Source organism: Sprattus sprattus (assembly GCF_963457725.1).
Source record: "Sprattus sprattus genome assembly, chromosome: 5".
Classification (NCBI taxonomy): Eukaryota; Metazoa; Chordata; class Actinopteri; order Clupeiformes; family Clupeidae; genus Sprattus; species Sprattus sprattus.
The window spans coordinates 45,532,032-45,552,297 of record NC_137924.1 but is presented as its reverse complement, the minus strand read 5'-3'; the positions used below and the strand labels follow the sequence as shown (position 1 = coordinate 45,552,297).

At 43.5% G+C, this 20,266-nt stretch overlaps 3 protein-coding genes across 3 annotated transcripts in view; all 3 read right to left on the bottom strand.

Annotated features, from left to right (window-relative positions):
• Nucleotides 1–2,383, bottom strand: part of ntn5 (netrin 5) — an 18,227-nt gene extending 15,844 nt beyond the window's left edge. Inside the window, exon 1 of the mRNA XM_080839987.1 lies at nt 2,283–2,383. The gene's annotated coding sequence lies outside the window, so the exon portion shown is untranslated. The remainder of the gene's footprint in view (nt 1–2,282) is intronic.
• Nucleotides 2,384–4,915: 2,532 nt separating this feature from the next.
• On the bottom strand, nt 4,916–7,796 carry LOC308365487 (zona pellucida sperm-binding protein 3-like; the record flags this gene model as incomplete). Its single annotated transcript, XM_080838926.1, has 8 exons — nt 4,916–4,989; nt 5,221–5,336; nt 5,461–5,552; nt 5,816–5,933; nt 6,245–6,422; nt 6,889–6,992; nt 7,119–7,234; nt 7,404–7,796. The coding sequence occupies 8 exons, from the start codon at nt 7,794–7,796 to the stop codon at nt 4,916–4,918; spliced, it is 1,191 nt and encodes a 396-aa protein (XP_080695052.1).
• Nucleotides 7,797–8,418: 622 nt separating this feature from the next.
• On the bottom strand, nt 8,419–19,373 carry cnpy4 (canopy FGF signaling regulator 4). The gene is made up of 6 exons (XM_080839489.1): nt 19,243–19,373; nt 18,887–19,013; nt 18,447–18,543; nt 14,738–14,860; nt 9,119–9,236; nt 8,419–8,943 (listed from the first exon to the last, which is right to left on the bottom strand). The coding sequence occupies exons 1-6, from the start codon at nt 19,325–19,327 to the stop codon at nt 8,828–8,830; spliced, it is 666 nt and encodes a 221-aa protein (XP_080695615.1). The 5' UTR covers nt 19,328–19,373; the 3' UTR covers nt 8,419–8,827.
• Between the last annotated feature and the right edge of the window lie 893 nt (nt 19,374–20,266).

The following is a 20,266-nucleotide window of genomic DNA, read 5'->3' as shown; positions in this document are numbered from 1 at the left end:
GAGAAACAGATGCAGATGAAATGGAGGTCCGAGGTTTCCCATGTCCCACCCATGCCAAATACAACACAGCCAAATGAACAGGGAGGAAAGGTGGACACTGTTTTTCTTTACTGTGAACTCCAGTGATTAAGCATAAAGACCGTGTGACTCTTTGAGGAACTGACCTGTGTGTGATTGGAAAATTGTTCAAATATCTGTACTCTGGCAACTCTATAAATAATGGGTTAACTGTAACCATCCACATGCAATGGCTTTTACTTTTGTCAGTTGGGCAATTTTCATAGCGTGATGATATGTACAGAGTTGAAACAAATATTAGTGTGAAACAGAAAAAAACACCAAAAGATAACATTAATCATACAAGTTTGTATACTTCCACTTATATTTTATACCTATCATATCCGGTTTGGTTTTAACTGAATAACATTACAGTGATATTTCTATTTCCACATGACCTGTTCATGAAATGGTCGCCCAATCAAACGGGCAAGAGGTAAGGCGTTAGGGAGCACTAAGCCATTAAACACTAATAAATAACAAACATCACATCGGAGGAAACTTGACAGGTAATAAGTGACCTAACGTGAGAGGAAAAAACAGCTGGCTTTACTTGGAAACAACGGAAATGAAATTTCTCCAATAAAACAACACGCAGGTCATATGCAAGGCCACACCGCTGAGGAACCTATAAAAACAGATTCGCACACACTGCACCGGTGAAAAATGTGTTTTCATTTACAAACAAAACAAATTAGAAATGACTAAATTCACCCCGTGGACCTAACTAATCATGAATTTCAAAATAACGCATAATGCTTTTTCGTGTGTCCCGTTATAAGGCCACGGTCCTGATTTAAGCCTAGGTAAATGTAAGCTTTTATTCGATGATGATAATAATAAGAACAATAATACTGTATTATTTAATAATTTAAATGTAATTATAGTTTTAAATAAACCTTATTTTGCAATTTTTCAACTGAAGACCTTTGGGAACTGAATTGTCTCTTGCCATATTCCCTTTGTAGATTGAATAAATGACAAATGAGCAACATCGTGAGTAGGCTACAGGAGAAATGAGGGTACATGGTTCATTTAACCGAAATCATATTTGGCTTGACAGATCTGGCAACATTCGCAAGGCAAGGAGGCTGCTTCAATGAAGCCACATACCTTAAAACAATTATGGCCAATTCTAAAGCGAATTTCCAGCATTTGAACACTATCATTTCCCTGCCCAGCTCATTTATCCTAATTTCCTGTAATTGGTTTTTGTAATTCCTGTGTCCATACAGATTATTTATTACATCCTTGTCCTATTTAAAACCTATTTTAGACTGACCTGGAGAAGAAAAATTAAGGTCCAACTTAACTTTTACTTTTCAATTAAGGTTCCTCTGAACGTATGTAACCAAATAAAGGCAAGGCAAGGCACTTTTATTTATATAGCACATTTCATGCCATTGGCAACCCAAAGTGCTTTACACAAATACAATGAAGTGTAAATAAAACATTGTAAAATTCATGAAACTACGTACATTTTAACATAATTATAACTTATCACAATACAAAGTAATGATATTTATCTGGAATCCTAAAAAAGCCCGTGTCACTTCATTTAAATCATCAATAATATTCCAATATTGTTTCAGCGAGAACACCTCTGGATTTAGTGGGATTTGGTTGTTTTTAGTTGTATGGAGAGCCCTGAAGTAGCCATTCACCTGCCGATGCTGTGCGTACAAAATAAAATATGTCTGACAGTTTTCCCCTCTTAACTCACTGAGTCATAGCTTCTTATCTGACAAACAACCAACTACAGAGCTGACTGTTTTCAATTATTTTCCTTAAACCGACCTGTCCGAAATAAGGCAATAAGCATTTCCTGAGAAATGCCAAACGGAGAGGATGCCTGTAATATTAGCAACATTTCTGAGAAGCCTTCTGCATCATCAATCTTACGTGACGAATTCGTTTTTATCTTCAAAAGTTTAAACATAAAAATGAATGCGGCGGAGCAAGGGTTTTCAAAGTCATCTTTTGTTGTTGTTGTTCAGATAAACCCCTGCGTACCTCTTCTATTCGTAGAGTGCTGGAGCCTAATGTGCGAACTTTAGCGCCACCATCACCGGGTATAACTAATCAACTTGTCAATGCCTGGGAGCCTTCAATTCTAAATTTAAAACTCCAACCTAAAGACCAATGAGACTTAACGCAACATGTGGGGAAATCACTGTCTGAAAAGGGCGATTAAATACTAAAGAACAAACGCCTGAAGCACTCACCATGTGCGTCTCAATGCGTGATCACCTTCTTGTGCGGACTTGATCAATTCGCTCCGACGGCAAATGGACAGCTACCCAGCTGAGCCGAGCGTTCCGGAGTGCGGGGGTCGTGCTCGCCCGCCGCGGCAGGGGGCGTCTTGCCCTGACGTCAACGCACAGGCATTGGCACACTTCACTAACATCTGCACAAGGGCTGCCTGGAGAAGCGGGCGAACTCAGCGCTGGCGGTTCTTTTAAAGATGCGAGGGGGCTTATGTTGAAAGGACCCGGGTCATTAGACCGCATTTAATCACCGACGTTACGCTTGTTTGGATTTATAAAAACACACAGTTGAAATAACACTTGCGCAAACATCCCGGGGAACCCCAACAGATGTGTTCTCACATGCTGCAGCGCAGCAGATGAGCTAAAGCGGATTCATATGGAGGAACGGCGTGAAGGGGAGGGAATGGAAAGAGAGAGAGGGGAAAGTAGCCTAAATGTCACGTAAAGAGAAAAAGAACAAGTGAATTTGAGGGTGGAGAGACGAAGTCACTTTCCCAGAGAACCCCGTAAAGCTGATTGATGACTTCCCTTGAGGAATGCATCCCAGGTGTGTGTGTGTGTGTGTGTGTGTGTGTGTGTGTGTGTGTGTGTGTGTGTGTGTGTGTGTGTGTGTGTGTGTGTGTGTGTGTGTGAGAGTGAAAGGAGAGCATGTGAGTATGAACGTGCCAAATAAACGTTTAACATTGATATTGTTGGAACGGTTACAAGTGCCATAAAACAAACTATTTTGGCCTTATTGTGCATCATATCAAATCCAGACACGTCACCTTTGTGTTGCGCAGTTTTCACACAATACAGCTTGGGGCCAAGGTAGGTGGAAAACTGAAGAGTCTGCAAATGCTAGATCCGTTACCTCCAGTCAAACAGATGGGGCGACAGACGCAGAAGAGAATTCACAGACGTTTTGGAGTTGCTTGAAACCGATCCAAAAAAAAGTGAATATTCACAGCGGTTTTTATAAATGATAGAGGTGCGACAGCGGGCTACTGTGGCTCCTCATAGAATGTAACCGCCTCCACCCGACCCCTTCGGCGGCACCTCAAGCTATCCAGAGAGCAGCATAGTCCAGAAAAGCAGAACCTGTGTTTGTGTTGGAAAGATGTGGTTGCCATTCTTCTCTCTGCGCTGCGGGGTAAGCTTCAGTGTCTTCGTTAACAATAACCACTTTATTGTCTGCGTGCCAGGTTTTTGTTTTGGGGAATGTTTATAAAATATTTTGTCCTTGAAGTGCAAATCAAATGTTGCAGAACTATATCAAATTACACTGCACCAATAAATAATAGTTTCCATCGACATATTTAATATGAAGTGTGCGCCCTGCGAAATATCCCGCGGCATGTAGTGAAACTATAAATATACAATACGCGGTGATTTCATCAGCAGCCAGTAGACAGCGTCTCAATTAACATTTTAACACATTTTAAGTTATGATTTAATTATATTGTGTTACGTATATTTTCAACCGTTACTATTGGGACCAATATGAGCTCGTGATTAAAAAAAACTTCATAAAGACGTTTCAAACCGAAAATTGGAATAATCAATTTGCTTTTTAGCTTTCCATAATGGATACTTCAGTGGGAAGGGAGAGCAAGGGCATCCACTTTACAGATAGACTACATTTAAAATAGACAATAGTCTACTCCCGTTGTCGTGATGGTGATACTTTTGAGACACTTTGAGACACTTCTTTTCAAACACGATTGCGTCTGCTAATTCACCTTGCTTCTCATTTCTGTGGCATAATTTAGGCGACCATACACACCAGACTGAATAACTAGAGGAAGTCCAACGTGAGGGCATGGATAGTCCGGTGGTCTTTAGGCAACCAACTTTATTTTGCTTAGAGCGTTATCTACTCATCCGTGTCATTAGTGCTAACCGCCCGAACCCCGAATTCCATTGAATTTTAAATACAAATTAGTCTCATATTCTAACCTCAGACTACCATTATGAAACATAAGCAGCCGTTTGGACCGCAACCTTGTTTATTGGAACGAAGAAACTAGTGAATAGTTTGAGTGAAAGCTATGTTTATGATTTAAATGATATTAATTGGCCTGTTGCCAATACAATCAAAGAGTCTTCATCTAACCCAAAAACATTGAAGAGCCTTTTACCCACAATGTTTATATTATGATCATGTCTTCATGAAGCCTCTTTGGGGTAATTCCAAGAAACTTACAAAACAGCTTGGCTAAGATACAGGTGGTTTTGATTTTTTGGGTTGATTTGTTTGATCATTGGACTAAGTCAAGGCACATGTTTGGATACAATGCAGTGAAAAAGAAATCCTTAGTTTGGTGTCCAAAATGTATGTTTTGTTTTACTGAATGAATAAATGCTCATCTTAGTGTTGTATTAAATAAAATAAAAAATCATAAAAACCCTCTGCATAAGATCTATAAAGTTATACTTTGACTTCACACTAGACAGGCATTGCACAACATCTGCAGGCAAACATTGGCATGGTAAAAAGAGACACACACTCTGTGTAATGCAAGTGAAAACTATGCTGGCAGCAATAGGCAGGCAGAGATAGGCTGGGTGAACACAGAAAGTCAAACAACATTATATGTAGAAATATTTTATTGGCTATTATTTGACATGGCGCCTTGCGAGAGCACAAGAAATGGTCCTAGAGCAGCTTTTTTCTTCCAGTCTGAAAAGAAACACAACGTGTGTAAAACCATCCCATAATTTCACAGACCAGATAGCCAAGGCCTCAAGAGCCAACCTGTTACTTTCACTTTTTAAAGCATTGTGTATGTTTGCGTAGTTTGACTGGCACAGTGAGGTGCTAACAACATCAGGCATATATTTGATTCCAAGGAAGCACACATTATATAAAAAAGATGTAAACCACAACCACTAAAAATAGTGTGAATCATACCTTCCTGGGAACTAGTTTCCATCTTTTCCTGTTTCATCTTGCCCTCTCCCTTATCGGGCACCTTGGCATGGCCACAGCTCCCACACACTTCATCAAAGCCCTCAGCAGAGCGCCATCTAGAGGACCAGGTGGAAACAAGAGACAGAGCCAAACTGAGTGCTCACAGACTCAAGGTGGAACCCAGAGTATTGGTGCTCGGTATCAAGAAAATATGATGAAAATGTCATGAGGAGTGCTTACTGTCCATCGATGAAGGAACAAGCCTTCTTCTTGGTGTCCACAGGAGCCCAATGTTCAGTGGGAACAGCCTCGAGGTAACAGGTGATGTACATCTAAAGAAACATGTCTAATAAAGATCATCTCTTGTAAAAATATTAAGACAAAGTCCTCTCATCAATTAACATGCCAATAACATGTCTATAAGAATACTTCTGGAATTACAAATTATTCACCAAATACAAGTTAAATTGAGGCCAAAAAAAACCCCACTCCCCTCCTGGCCACAAAGAAACAACAACATATTGGTCGGCAACAAATACTGCACGTCTAAAAATGTCTGTATTGTAAAAAGTATCAAGGATGCGTCAACACTGACCGGATGGGGATCCATTTGAAGGAACACAAAAGAGTCCAGCTGAAAACGCAGCTGGTCATCGCGCACGCGTGGTAGGAACTGAGAGCTAGAGCCAGTCTGCTGAGCGTCGGTCAGGCACCTGAGCAGGAGGTGAGGTGTGTGAATGAGACTGACAAACTGACCACTGGAGGGCGCTAGAGCCCCTTCATATGCTCTGACAAAAGAATGTGACCATTTCCAAACAGACCAGACTAACAGACTATCTATAGGAGTACAGTAGCCTACATATGGGCAACATGTTTCATTTTAAAAAGTGAATGGATTAATTAAAAACACTGGTTCAGTTTGAATTAATTATTGATAAACATACATATATTTGCATCCATGGTGTAAAATAAATGGATGCAAGGAGTAGAAAACATGGCATATGAATGTGTCAGTAATTCTTGCCCCTGGTTCTCTATGAAGGTGTATTTTGGAACAGTGTTCACATCAGGCTTGAGAGTGGCCACACAGGTGTTGACATAAAGTCGGAGTGGCGGATGATTGGTCACATCAATGGCTGCCTCTACGTTTATGTCATCACCCAAATAAAAGATTCCCAGAGTCCTCTCACGGTGCCAGTCATCTACAGAATGGAATCAACAGACAAAAAATTGTTAACTGTGAGCAAAACATTGTGACAGTGCAAGACGCATATTTTACGGTCCGAATAAACTAAATCATGTGCCCCATCATCAACATTTTATTAACATCAACGACAATTTAATTTGGCTGAGACCAAAATGAACGCCAATACTAACACATCAGTACTTGCAAATACACAGTATATATCTGACATCAGCTTTTTAGGGCACAGCCATCTTTGGTTTATGACACACAAATCCCCAGTTTTTTATACTATATGATGATGTGGAATCAGTTAGCAGTGGCACAAAAGCTAAGTCGATGTCACACGCACAGAACACAAATTACTGGAAGGGTAACATATCTAAACACTGTCCGATTTGTAAGCTCAAAACACAATTTAATTTTGCGATGTCTCAACCTGTGGCACTGAAGTATGAATACACTGTGTCTAGTAGGCTACCTACCAGCCATGAGTTTCAGAGAAAAGTCCAAGGTACCCTCCATTGCCTGTGTGTATGAGTAAGGTGCCCATGTGGGTCTCAAGATGTTACTGCTAGCACTGTATCTCCTACAAATGCCAAAACAAACAATAGTTCAGTACTAGTACTAATACTTTTTTTTAGGGAACCGTAATAAAAGATTGTGTTGAATAGCCTACTATTCTTGAAGTTGATTGAACGAGACAGGTAGACACCTGCGGTAAAAGCACGTGACATAAACAGCTGCAGGCACTGTTCTCCACAGGCCTTCGGGAGAAGGTGATGGGAAGTGTACAAGAATGTTACTGTAAGCCAAAGCATCCTCTGTTACCTACGATATGGAAAGAGCATTGACAAAACTTGGAAAGACACCGTCATTGATAGCCCGCACGATTGCAGCATTCAGCTTGTAGCCCACACAATTTACACCACTGAACTGACCACATTTAAAGAAATTATGGGTTTACAAAAAGCCGTACTGACAAGTTAAATGAAACTACCAAAAATGTCGTGCCACATCCAGTCAAGGGAGCAACGATTTTGTAATCTCCATCCTCAGACGCAAAGGCCCTGCACGTTTTATCTACAGGCACCTTCCCTAAAAGCGCGAGGTGCTCGACGTCAACGGGCACTCCAGTACCAAATAAGTCAGCTTTTATCTTGATATCCATGGCTGATTCTGTACAGTGAACTGATATGGACTTTTCATCCCCATACGTGTTCGATTTTTCTATTGCTTCGAAGTATCGCTCAACTCCCTTTTCAAGCTCAGAAAATGGGACAAATAATGACTTCGCTTTGGACGAATGGCAATCCACCACAAGAGCGACGAATGTAAGACTGATGGTAATATTGAGGTTAAAGATAACTTGCTTCATTAACTTTAAGTGCATGGTGAAAAAGTCCGAGTAACCATGCAATTGTAATTTTTGAAGAAAGATAGCTTAAGTCACGCAGCGGAGTATAATGGTATTGCACTGATTGGTCACTAATTAGCTGACCACTTGCCCAAGTCTTCACTGCTGATTGAACTGTTTGCCTACACGAATCTGTCAACAGACATTAAGATGCTACAGAAAGGTCCAGGAGATAATATAAACAGTTATTTTATGAATTGTTCAAACTGAATGATGGGTTCCCATTGTTTGAGCTAAGAACTGCAAAGTTGCTATTCATCAAAAACGTACGGTAAGGCCGTTTTAAATTGCATGCGATGTAGAAACTAGAAAGGTAATCAAACTGGATGCCTACATTCTAATCAGATCCCTGATGTGTTTGGACTAGCCTGCATAGCTGATGATTTTGGACTAGCCTGCTATGCGTAGCTGCTGAACAGTGATCAACAGTGATTAACAGTCTACAAGCCTCACCGTTATGATGATTCTGCTGGCTAGTCCAGAGATCGTACCTTTGTGTGCAAATACCCATGCTTACATAGGTGGAAGTCATCTGAAAACAGACTTTATTTAAAATGTGTAAACTGTTCATATGACAATTACATAACTCACTGGCAAAAAAATTAAAACAACATAATTCACAATAGGGCTGATCAAAGTAAAAGAGTCCTATAGGCAGCCTGGATAAAAAATATAGGTTGAGTACAGTGAGATCCAATTTCTCAATGTAAATGTAAACAGCAAGGCACTTCCATGTACAAATATGCATAGGTAAAAACAGGTAGATAAAGGTGAATTCCTCATTCTCCAAAAGTAACCAAATGTCTGTGAATGTTGGCAAGAGGGTCTATGTGTTGTAAACATAGTTTGCAGAGAAACCATGTCTTCATTACAAACATGGGGTGTTTGGGTTTAAAATGTTTTTGAGGTATAAGCTGTAACTGTCATTTCATTCAGCTATCTTGAATTGCTTTTTGGTAGTGTTTGAGACGCGGGATATTTTAGATATTTTCATGAGTTCATGGATTTCAAAGTTCTCCAGCATCATGGGTCTTCCCTCCTTGTCCTTCTCCAATGTCGCTGGCTGATGTCTTCTCTGCCCCCTTCAGTCCAGTGTCCCCCTTCCAATGCTCCTTCAGACATTCTGCAAAACGGTGAAAATAAAGAACAAAATGCTTGTGTACATTCTTTATTCAGCTCTTTTCATCTTATTTGCATATTTGTCATCAACAAATGCAGGCCAATGTTCAGCAGATTATTTACGTGACAACACTATAAGTGTCTGACGCCACAAGTAAGTAAGTGTGTGTGTGTGTTACCTTGTTCCGAGCGCTTCAGGATGTGGTTCTCACAGAGGAACCTCTCCAGCCTCTCCTCCTGGTGATGGAAGTACCAGTCCTCCACCACCTCCTCGTACTCCTCTAGCATGGTCTCACACTTCACCACAGACACAGCCCAGTTAGACACACCCTCCACTCTCAACACAGACACAGCCCAGTTAGACACCCCCTCCACTCTCAACACCAGACACAGCCCAGTTAGACACCCCCTCCACTCTCAACACAGACACAGCCCAGTTAGACACCCCCTCCACTCTCAACACCAGACACAGCCCAGTTAGACACCCCCTCCACTCTCAACACAGACACAGCCCAGTTAGACACCCCCTCCACTCTCAACACCAGACACAGCCCAGTTAGACACCCCCTCCACTCTCAACACAGACACAGCCCAGTGAGACACACCCTCCACACCACCCTCAACACCAGACACAGCCCAGTTAGACACACCCTCCACTCTCAACACCACTCTCAACACCACTCTCTCTCTCACACAGACACAGCCCAGTTAGACACAGCCCAGTTAGACGCCCAGTTAGACGCCCAGTTAGACACACCCTCCACTCTCAACACCACTCTCTCTCTCACACAGACACAGCCCAGTTAGACACACCCTCCACTCTCACCACAGACACAGCCCAGTTAGACACACCCTCCACTCTCAACACCACTCTCTCTCTCACACAGACACAGCCCAGTTAGACACGCCCTCCACTCAACACCACTCTCTCTCTGCACAGCCCAGTTAGACACGCCCTCCACCCTCAACACCACTCTCTCTCTGCACAGCCCAGTTAGACACACCCTCCACTCTCACACAGACACAGCCCAGTTAGACACACCCTCCACTCTCAACACCAGACACAGCCCAGTTAGACACACCCTCCACTCTCAACACCAGACACAGCCCAGTTAGACACACCCTCCACTCTCAACACCAGACACAGCCCAGTTAGACACACCCTCCACTCTCACACAGACACAGCCCAGTTAGACACACCCTCCACTCTCAACACCAGACACAGCCCAGTTAGACACACCCTCCACTCTCAACACCAGACACAGCCCAGTTAGACACACCCTCCACTCTCACACAGACACAGCCCAGTTAGACACACCCTCCACTCTCAACACCAGACACAGCCCAGTTAGACACACCCTCCACTCTCACACAGACACAGCCCAGTTAGACACACCCTCCACTCTCAACACCAGACACAGCCCAGTTAGACACACCCTCCACTCTCAACACCAGACACAGCCCAGTTAGACACACCCTCCACTCTCAACACCAGACACAGCCCAGTTAGACACACCCTCCACTCTCAACACCAGACACAGCCCAGTTAGACACACCCTCCACTCTCAACACCACTCCCAACACCACTCTCAACACCACTCTCTCTCTCACACAGACACAGCCCAGTTAGACACACCCTCCACTCTCAACACCACCCTCTCTCTCTGCACAGCCCAGTTAGACACACCCTCCACTCTCAACACCACTCTCAACACCACTCTCAACACCACTCTCAACACCACTCTCAACACCACTCTCAACACCACTCTCAACACCACTCTCAACACCACTCTCAACACCACTCTCTCTCTGCACAGCCCAGTTAGACACACCCTCCACTCTCAACACCACTCTCTCTCTCACACAGACACAGCCCAGTTAGACACACCCTCCACTCTCAACACCACTCTCAACACCACTCTCTCTCTCACACAGACACAGCCCAGTTAGACACACCCTCCACTCTCAACACCACTCTCAACACCACTCTCAACACCACTCTCAACACCACTCTCTCTCTGCACAGCCCAGTTAGACACACCCTCCACTCTCAACACCACTCTCAACACCACTCTCTCTCTCACACAGACACAGCCCAGTTAGACACACCCTCCACTCTCAACACCACTCTCAACACCACTCTCAACACCACTCTCTCTCTCTCACACAGACACAGCCCAGTTAGACACACCCTCCACTCTCAACACCACTCTCAACACCACTCTCTCTCTGCACACCTTTCACTATGGATTCTGTCCTCAACAGAGTTTGCCTAACTTGTCAATTTCTCAACACCACTCTCTCTCTGCACAGCCCAGTTAGACACACCCTCCACTCTCAACACCACTCTCTCTCTGCACAGCCCAGTTAGACACACCCTCCACTCTTAACACCACTCTCTCTCTGCACAGCCCAGTTAGACACACCCTCCACTCTCAACACCACTCTCAACACCACTCTCAACACCACTCTCTCTCTGCACAGCCCAGTTAGACACACCCTCCACTCTCAACACCACTCTCAACACCACTCTCAACACCACTCTCTCTCTCACACAGACACAGCCCAGTTAGACACACCCTCCACTCTCAACACCACTCTCAACACCACTCTCAACACCACTCTCAACACCACTCTCAACACCACTCTCTCTCTGCACAGCCCAGTTAGACACACCCTCCACTCTCAACACCACTCTCAACACCACTCTCTCTCTCACACACAGACACAGCCCAGTTAGACACACCCTCCACTCTCAACACCACTCTCAACACCACTCTCAACACCACTCTCAACACCACTCTCAACACCACTCTCTCTCTGCACAGCCCAGTTAGACACACCCTCCACTCTCAACACCACTCTCAACACCACTCTCAACACCACTCTCAACACCACTCTCAACACCACTCTCAACACCACTCTCTCTCTCACACAGACACAGCCCAGTTAGACACACCCTCCACTCTCAACACCACTCTCAACACCACTCTCAACACCACTCTCAACACCACTCTCAACACCACTCTCTCTCTGCACAGCCCAGTTAGACACACCCTCCACTCTCAACACCACTCTCAACACCACTCTCTCTCTCACACAGACACAGCCCAGTTAGACACACCCTCCACTCTCAACACCACTCTCAACACCACTCTCAACACCACTCTCTCTCTCACACAGACACAGCCCAGTTAGACACACCCTCCACTCTCAACACCACTCTCAACACCACTCTCTCTCTGCACACCTTTCACTATGGATTCTGTCCTCAACAGAGTTTGCCTAACTTGTCAATTTCTCAACACCACTCTCTCTCTGCACAGCCCAGTTAGACACACCCTCCACTCTCAACACCACTCTCTCTCTGCACAGCCCAGTTAGACACACCCTCCACTCTCAACACCACTCTCTCTCTGCACAGCCCAGTTAGACACACCCTCCACTCTCAACACCACTCTCAACACCACTCTCAACACCACTCTCTCTCTGCACAGCCCAGTTAGACACACCCTCCACTCTCAACACCACTCTCAACACCACTCTCAACACCACTCTCAACACCACTCTCTCTCTCACACAGACACAGCCCAGTTACACACCCTCCACTCTCAACACCACTCTCAACACCACTCTCAACACCACTCTCAACACCACTCTCAACACCACTCTCTCTCTGCACAGCCCAGTTAGACACACCCTCCACTCTCAACACCACTCTCAACACCACTCTCTCTCTCACACACAGACACAGCCCAGTTAGACACACCCTCCACTCTCAACACCACTCTCAACACCACTCTCTCTCTCACACACAGACACAGCCCAGTTAGACACACCCTCCACTCTCAACACCACTCTCTCTCTCACACAGACACAGCCCAGTTAGACACACCCTCCACTCTCAACACCACTCTCAACACCACTCTCAACACCACTCTCAACACCACTCTCAACACCACTCTCAACACCACTCTCTCTCTGCACAGCCCAGTTAGACACACCCTCCACTCTCAACACCACTCTCAACACCACTCTCAACACCACTCTCAACACCACTCTCTCTCTGCACAGCCCAGTTAGACACACCCTCCACTCTCAACACCACTCTCAACACCACTCTCAACACCACTCTCAACACCACTCTCAACACCACTCTCTCTCTCACACAGACACAGCCCAGTTAGACACACCCTCCACTCTCAACACCACTCCCTCTCTCACACACAGACACAGCCCAGTTAGACACACCCTCCACTCTCAACACCACTCCCTCTCTCACACACAGACACAGCCCAGTTAGACACACCCTCCACTCTCAACACCACTCTCTCTCTGCACAGCCCAGTTAGACACACCCTCCACTCTCAACACCACTCTCTCTCTGCACAGCCCAGTTAGACACACCCTCCACTCTCAACACCACTCTCTCTCTGCACAGCCCAGTTAGACACACCCTCCACTCTCAACACCACTCTCTCTCTGCACAGCCCAGTTAGACACACCCTCCACTCTCAACACCACTCTCTCTCTGCACAGCCCAGTTAGACACACCCTCCACTCTCAACACCACTCTCTCTCTGCACAGCCCAGTTAGACACACCCTCCACTCTCAACACCACTCTCTCTCTGCACAGCCCAGTTAGACACACCCTCCACTCTCAACACCACTCTCTCTCTGCACAGCCCAGTTAGACACACCCTCCACTCTCAACACCACTCTCTCTCTCACACACAGACACAGCCCAGTTAGACACACCCTCCACTCTCAACACCACTCTCTCTCTCACACACAGACACAGCCCAGTTAGACACACCCTCCACTCTCAACACCACTCTCTCTCTGCACAGCCCAGTTAGACACACCCTCCACTCTCAACACCACTCTCTCTCTGCACAGCCCAGTTAGACACACCCTCCACTCTCAACACCACTCTCTCTCTGCACAGCCCAGTTAGACACACCCTCCACTCTCAACACCACTCTCTCTCTGCACAGCCCAGTTAGACACACCCTCCACTCTCAACACCACTCTCAACACCACTCTCAACACCACTCTCTCTCTCACACACAGACACAGCCCAGTTAGACACACCCTCCACTCTCAACACCACTCTCTCTCTCACACACAGACACAGCCCAGTTAGACACACCCTCCACTCTCAACACCACTCTCTCTCTCACACACAGACACAGCCCAGTTAGACACACCCTCCACTCTCAACACCACTCTCAACACCACTCTCTCTCTCACACACAGACACAGCCCAGTTAGACACACCCTCCACTCTCAACACCACTCTCAACACCACTCTCTCTCTCACACACAGACACAGCCCAGTTAGACACACCCTCCACTCTCAACACCACTCTCTCTCTCACACACAGACACAGCCCAGTTAGACACACCCTCCACTCTCAACACCACTCTCAACACCACTCTCAACACCACTCTCAACACCACTCTCTCTCTGCACATCTTTCACTATGGATTCTGTCCTCAACAGATTTTGCCTAACTTGTCAATTTCTCAATTCACTCTCTCTTCATCAGCTCTCTTCTATTGGAGGGAATTTAAAAACTCCGGTTCCCTGCTTGAGGATCACAGCTACACCAATGTGTGGGTCATTCTTTATGGTAGAGACTAAACTATTCGTGCTCTCTTCTTAAAAATGAGAATTTCCGGACATTCTAAGCTGTCCGTTCTGATGTAGTTAACTGACTCATACTTTTTGAAAAAGATTACTCAAAATCACATTCCTCTCTCTCGTTTCTTTGATGATGCCAATCACACATACCTGTTTCTTCATCTCTGACACCTCTACTGAGGGCTCATCCCAGAGCTCGTAGGGTATCCCCATGTCCACCTTCACTCCCTTATTCACCAGGTTCTTTAGCGTAGTCATGGTCTGACTGGTGCCCTACAACAACAGATTATTTGACAATATTTAAAGAAAACACTAAAGTCATATCTGTTTGTCTCAATACAACCATTTCAACATGTAAAAGAAGCTTTATTAGTTTTAATTAACTTTACTTTGTTGTGTCCTGTCAGAGAATAAATGTTATACAAATCTGCATGATGATGTAACAGGTTAGGGTATATAGTATATAGTATATATATATATAGTATAGTATATAGTTAGTATAACTAATATGAGTGCAATCTTTCATTTATTATTTTATGTACAGTACTGTGCAAAAGTTTTAGGCAGGTGTGAAAAAATGCTATGAACTAAGAATGCTTTGAAAAATGTAAACAATAAATGTTTATTTTTTATCCATTTACATGGTAAGACTGAGCACAGCAACAAGACACAACGTAGTTATACTGCATCAGCAGGGTCTCTCCCAGACAAAGATTTCAAAGCAGACAGGGGTTTCAAAATGTGCAGTTCCAGCTCTTTTGAAGAAGACGTTGAGGATCGTAGACGCAGTGTTCAGCCAAGGAAACTTAATGCAGCTGATGAAAAACACATCAAGCTTATTTACCTTCGAAATCGGAAGATTTCAAGCAGTGGCATCAGCTCAGAACTGGCAGAAACCAGTGGTACCCAGGTACAGACATTTACTGTCCGGGGAAGTCTGGCCAGAAGTGGTCTTCATGGAAGAGTTGCAGCCAAAAAGCTCTACCCCGACAAGGAAACAAGGCCAAGTGACTGAACTAAGCACGTAAACATAGAAACTAGGGTGCAGAAACATGGCAGAAGGTGCTCTGGACTGATGAGTCAAAATTAGAAATATTTGGCTGTAGAAGAAGGCAGTTTGTTCGCTGGAGGCTGGAGAGAGGTACAATAATGAGGGTCTGCAGGCAACAGTGAAACATGGTAGAGGTTCCTTTCCAGTTTGGGGCTGCATTTCTGCAAGTGGAGTTGGAGATTTGGTCAGGATGAATGGTGTCCTCAATGCTGAGAAATACAGGCAGATACTAATCCATCATGCAATACCATCAGGGAGGCGTATGATTGGCACCAAATGTATTCTGCAGCAGGAACATAACCCCAAACATACAGCCAATGTCATTAACAACTATCTTCAGCTTAAAGAAGAACATAAAGTCCTGCAAGTGATGGTATGACCCCCACAGAGCCCTAATCTCTACATCATCGAGTCTGTCTGGGTTTACATGAAGAGACAGAAGAATTTTAGGAAGCCTACATCCACAGAAGATCTGTGGTTAGTTCTCTAAGATGTTTGGAACAATTTACCAGCCGTGTTCCTTCAAAAACTGCGCAAGTGTATCTGGAAGAATTGATGCTATTTTGAAGGCAAAGGGTGGTCACACCAAATATTGATTTCATTTAGAATTTTCTTCTGTTCCTTCACTGCATTTTGTTAATTTATGAAGAATTGATGAAAATAAACTGTTAACACTTCCATTTTTGAAAGCATTCTTAGTTTACAGCATTTTTTCACACCTGCCTAAAACTTTTGCACAGTACTGTATATAAGTTTTATTTCACCAAAATCTTGATTTCTTTCATTATAGCTAGGATTGTATTGTTATTTTGTTGAGTAAGTGCGTCCTCTACTGGCTGGTTTAATGGCTATAGGCTGCAGTTATGTGCCAGGCTCAGTCTATGTTTTGCCATGCAACAAAAGGTACGTGTTCATAGTGTGGTCATAGTGTGGTAGTGTGGTATACAGGTGCATCTCAATATATTAGAATATCATCAAAAAGTTGATTTATTTCAGTAATTCTATTCAAAAAGTGAAACTCATTTTTTTTAAATAGGTTCATTACACACAGACTGATATATTTTAAGTGATTATTTCTTTTAAATTTGATGATTATAACCGACAGCTAATGAAAACCCCAAATTCAGTATCTCAGAAAATTTGAATATTACTGAAGACCAATAGAAAAAAGGATTTTAAACACAGAAATGTTGGACTAGTGAAAAGTATGAACATGTACAGCACTCAATACTTGGTCTGGGCTCCCTTTGCATGAATTACTGAAGCAATGCGGCGTCGCATGAAGGCAATCAGTCTGTGGCACTACTGAGGTGTTATGGAAGACCATGTTGCTCTTATAGTGGCCTTCAGCTCTTCTGCATTGTTGGGTCTATTGTCTTGCATCTTCCTTTTCACAATACCCTATAGAATCTATGGGTTTTAGGTCAGGCGAGTTTGCTGGCCAATCAAGCACAGGGATACCATGGTCCTTAAACCAGGTACTGGGACCTTTGGAAGTGGGTGCAGGCGCCAAGTCCTGATGGAAAATGAAATCCGCATCTCCATAGGATGGTCAGCAGAGGGAAGCATGAAGTGCTCTAAAACAGACGGCTGTGCTGACCTTGGACCTGAGAAAACACAATGGACTAACACCAGCAAATGACATGGCACCCCAAACCATCATTCACTGTGGAAACTTTACACTGGACCTCAAGCAACTTGGATCCTGTGCCTCTCCTCTCTTCCTCCAGACTCTGGGACCTTGATTTCCAAATTAAATGCAAAATGTACTTTCATCTGAAAAGAGAACTTTGGACCACTGACCAACTGTGCAGTCCTTTTTGTCCATAGCCCAGGTGAGACGCCTCTGACGTCTCCGGTTCAAGAGTGGCTTGACACAGGAATGTGACAGTTGAAGCCCATGTCCTGGATACGTCTGTGTGTGTAGGCTCTTGAAGCACTGACTCTTGAAGCTGCAGTCCACTCCTTGTGAATCTCCCTTGAATGGGCTTTGTTTCACAATCCTCTCAAGGCTGCGGTTATCCCTGTTGCTTGTGCACCTTTTTCTACCACATTTTTTCCTTCCATTCAACTTCCCATTAATGTGCTTGGATACAGCACTCTGTGAACAGCCAGCTTCTTTAGCAATGACCTTTTGTGTCTTACCCTCCTTGTGCAGGGTGTCAATGATCGTCTTCTGGACAACTGTCAAGTCAGCAGTCTTCTCCATGATTGCGTAGCCTACTGAACTAGACTGAGAGACCATTTAAAGGCTCAGGAAGTCTTTGCCGGTGTTTTGAGTTAATTAGATGATTAGAGTGTGACACCATGAGTCTTCAATATTGAACTTTTTCACAATATTCTAATTTTCTGAGATACTGAATTTTGGGTTTTCATTAGCTGTCAGTTATAATAATCAAAATTAAAAGAAACAAACACTTGAAATAGATCAGTCTGTGTGTACACAATCTATATAATATATGAGTTTCACTTTTTAAATAGATTTACTGAAATAAATCAACTTTTTGATGATATTCTAATTTATTGAGATGCACCTGTATATTTCAGTCATAGTGTGGTATATGTTTCAGTTGTCCTTTTCTTTTGTCTGTCTATGTTTTGCCATGCAACAAAAGGCATTCTACAAACTGGAAGTTACAATAAAACTACTTCAAAGAACTTCAGCGTCCTGTGAGATATTGTGCACCAGAACACAACGCAGTAGTCAGCGAGGTTAGACCACGCCGGCTACAATGACATGGACATGAAAAAGATGACAAAAGGCATATATGACTGTAAGAATTCAAATAATATGTGAAGATGTCATACCTTGGAATATCGCAAGCTTCCTGGTCTCTCAGCATGCACACTGTACTGCAGGATACCCTCACAGATGTTGTCAACTGCTTCCGTCAGACGCGTTTCCCTGAAGGTCCATTCACACACATAACAGATATCCAACTTTGTCATCTTCTTAGACATGTTCTGCAGCAGCAGAGATTATCAACCAACCTCAAGGAACAACTCTAAATGTTATCATACATTTCATTTAAACCTTTATGGTGCAAAAAGCAGTAGAGAATCTGGGTGTTTTATAAAGCTAAATTTGTTCACTCAGGCTTGGAGATTGAATTACACGGTCCAGCTACATGTTCCTAATTTCAACCATTACATATGACACTAGTTTCCTAATAGTTACCTCTTTTAAACAATCTACAAATCCGCACAGGTTTATGTTCTAGCTCTTACCAACCCCATTAGTAACTTACGATGTGTTGTATTTGATCTTGCGTTTGCGTTTCCCCGTGTCCAACACCTCTCCCACCTCCAGTACCTCCTTTGACCTACTGCTTCTGTCCAGCGTAGCCTGCAGCTCCACTGTCAGGTACTTGCAGACTGTCGAAAAACACCGAATGGTTAGTGGGGGAACCAATATGATAGTGGACACCACACGTCTTTAACGCTTTAGAAATAAAACAAAATCCAATAAGAGACACACGTCTAGACTAATATAGAAACAATGACGGAATAGCCACTGGTCTGAAGAAAGAAATTGGGAGGTTACAAAGGTTCTCAGGCAGACCAGTAGTGTCCACGCATAAATACTACTGACAGAAATTCTCACCTTCGCATTTGTTAGGTAACCTTTCGTCTTGGTTTGCCACCACAGACCCGAAGATCGAAAACAAACACAAAAACAACACTTCCATTTTAAATAGTTTTCCACGATTAAAACAGCTGCATACAGGCTCACAGAAGAAGCCACATCGGCATTTTGAAAATAGCGACTGGAACAAATAGCAATGCACATGCGCAGTCTAAAAAAGATGCCTTCTAGGGTAGGGAGGATAAGAAGATAGCGTTTGCTCGATCAAGGTTACTTAATCGAATGCAAACACATCGAGAATACGGGCTTTTCTGCTCTATTTAGTTTCTAATAGATTGATTAGAAAAAAATATTAATTCGTTAAAAAAGTTTGAACAATAGGCTACTTGTTAAAGAACTAGTCAGTTTCCAAATGGACTCATTATAAAGGTTGCATGTTAGACTCGGCCTACTTGGTATTAAGTGGTGTAAAATTCCATTATATCAAAAAAGTATTAACTTGTTCAACATTACTTGTCAATTCATTTCTTGATTATGTATGTTCGTAAGTATGTTCCCGACAGAATGTATTATTGTTATTCACTGTTATGTTGGTAATGGTAATCTAATACATGGTAATTATGTTATGCTTTGAACATGTTTTGCTACCATGATTTTACGATGGAAATGTAGGCCTATTTTGGCCTGTAGATAAAGAAAGGCATTGATTTTACTTAATTGTATTAGTAGATGCCCCTTTCCATAACTCTTTATGGGCTATTTCACCTGACTGAAGTCATGATGGTGCTGTTCCCTCAAGGATGGCATTTACTTATGACAGTTTACCCCCGTTACAACAGGAAACTGAAGTTTGGAGTGTCCAAGCAGAGTAATGGTTGAGAGGAGGTAAGGTTTATAAATAGCTCTGACGTGTTAAATAACTTCACTTGTGACATTGTAATGCACAGCAGTATTTCACCTGATGATTTACTGCTTTCATAAAGCCAATCCAAAGCCTAAAATGGTGTTGGATTCTGTCATGTGTTTGGAGGATAGGCCAAAT

Coding starts and splice junctions, on each gene's coding strand:
- cnpy4 (XM_080839489.1), bottom strand. CDS start 19,327: ATGGAAGTGTTGTTTTTGTGTTTGTTTTCGATCTTCGGGTCTGTGGTG. Junction 18,544..18,886: donor AAGATCAAATACAACACATC/GTAAGTTACTAA, acceptor ATGGACCTTCAG/GGAAACGCGTCTGACGGAAG. Junction 14,861..18,446: donor GAAGCTTGCGATATTCCAAG/GTATGACATCTT, acceptor CTGTTGTTGTAG/GGCACCAGTCAGACCATGAC.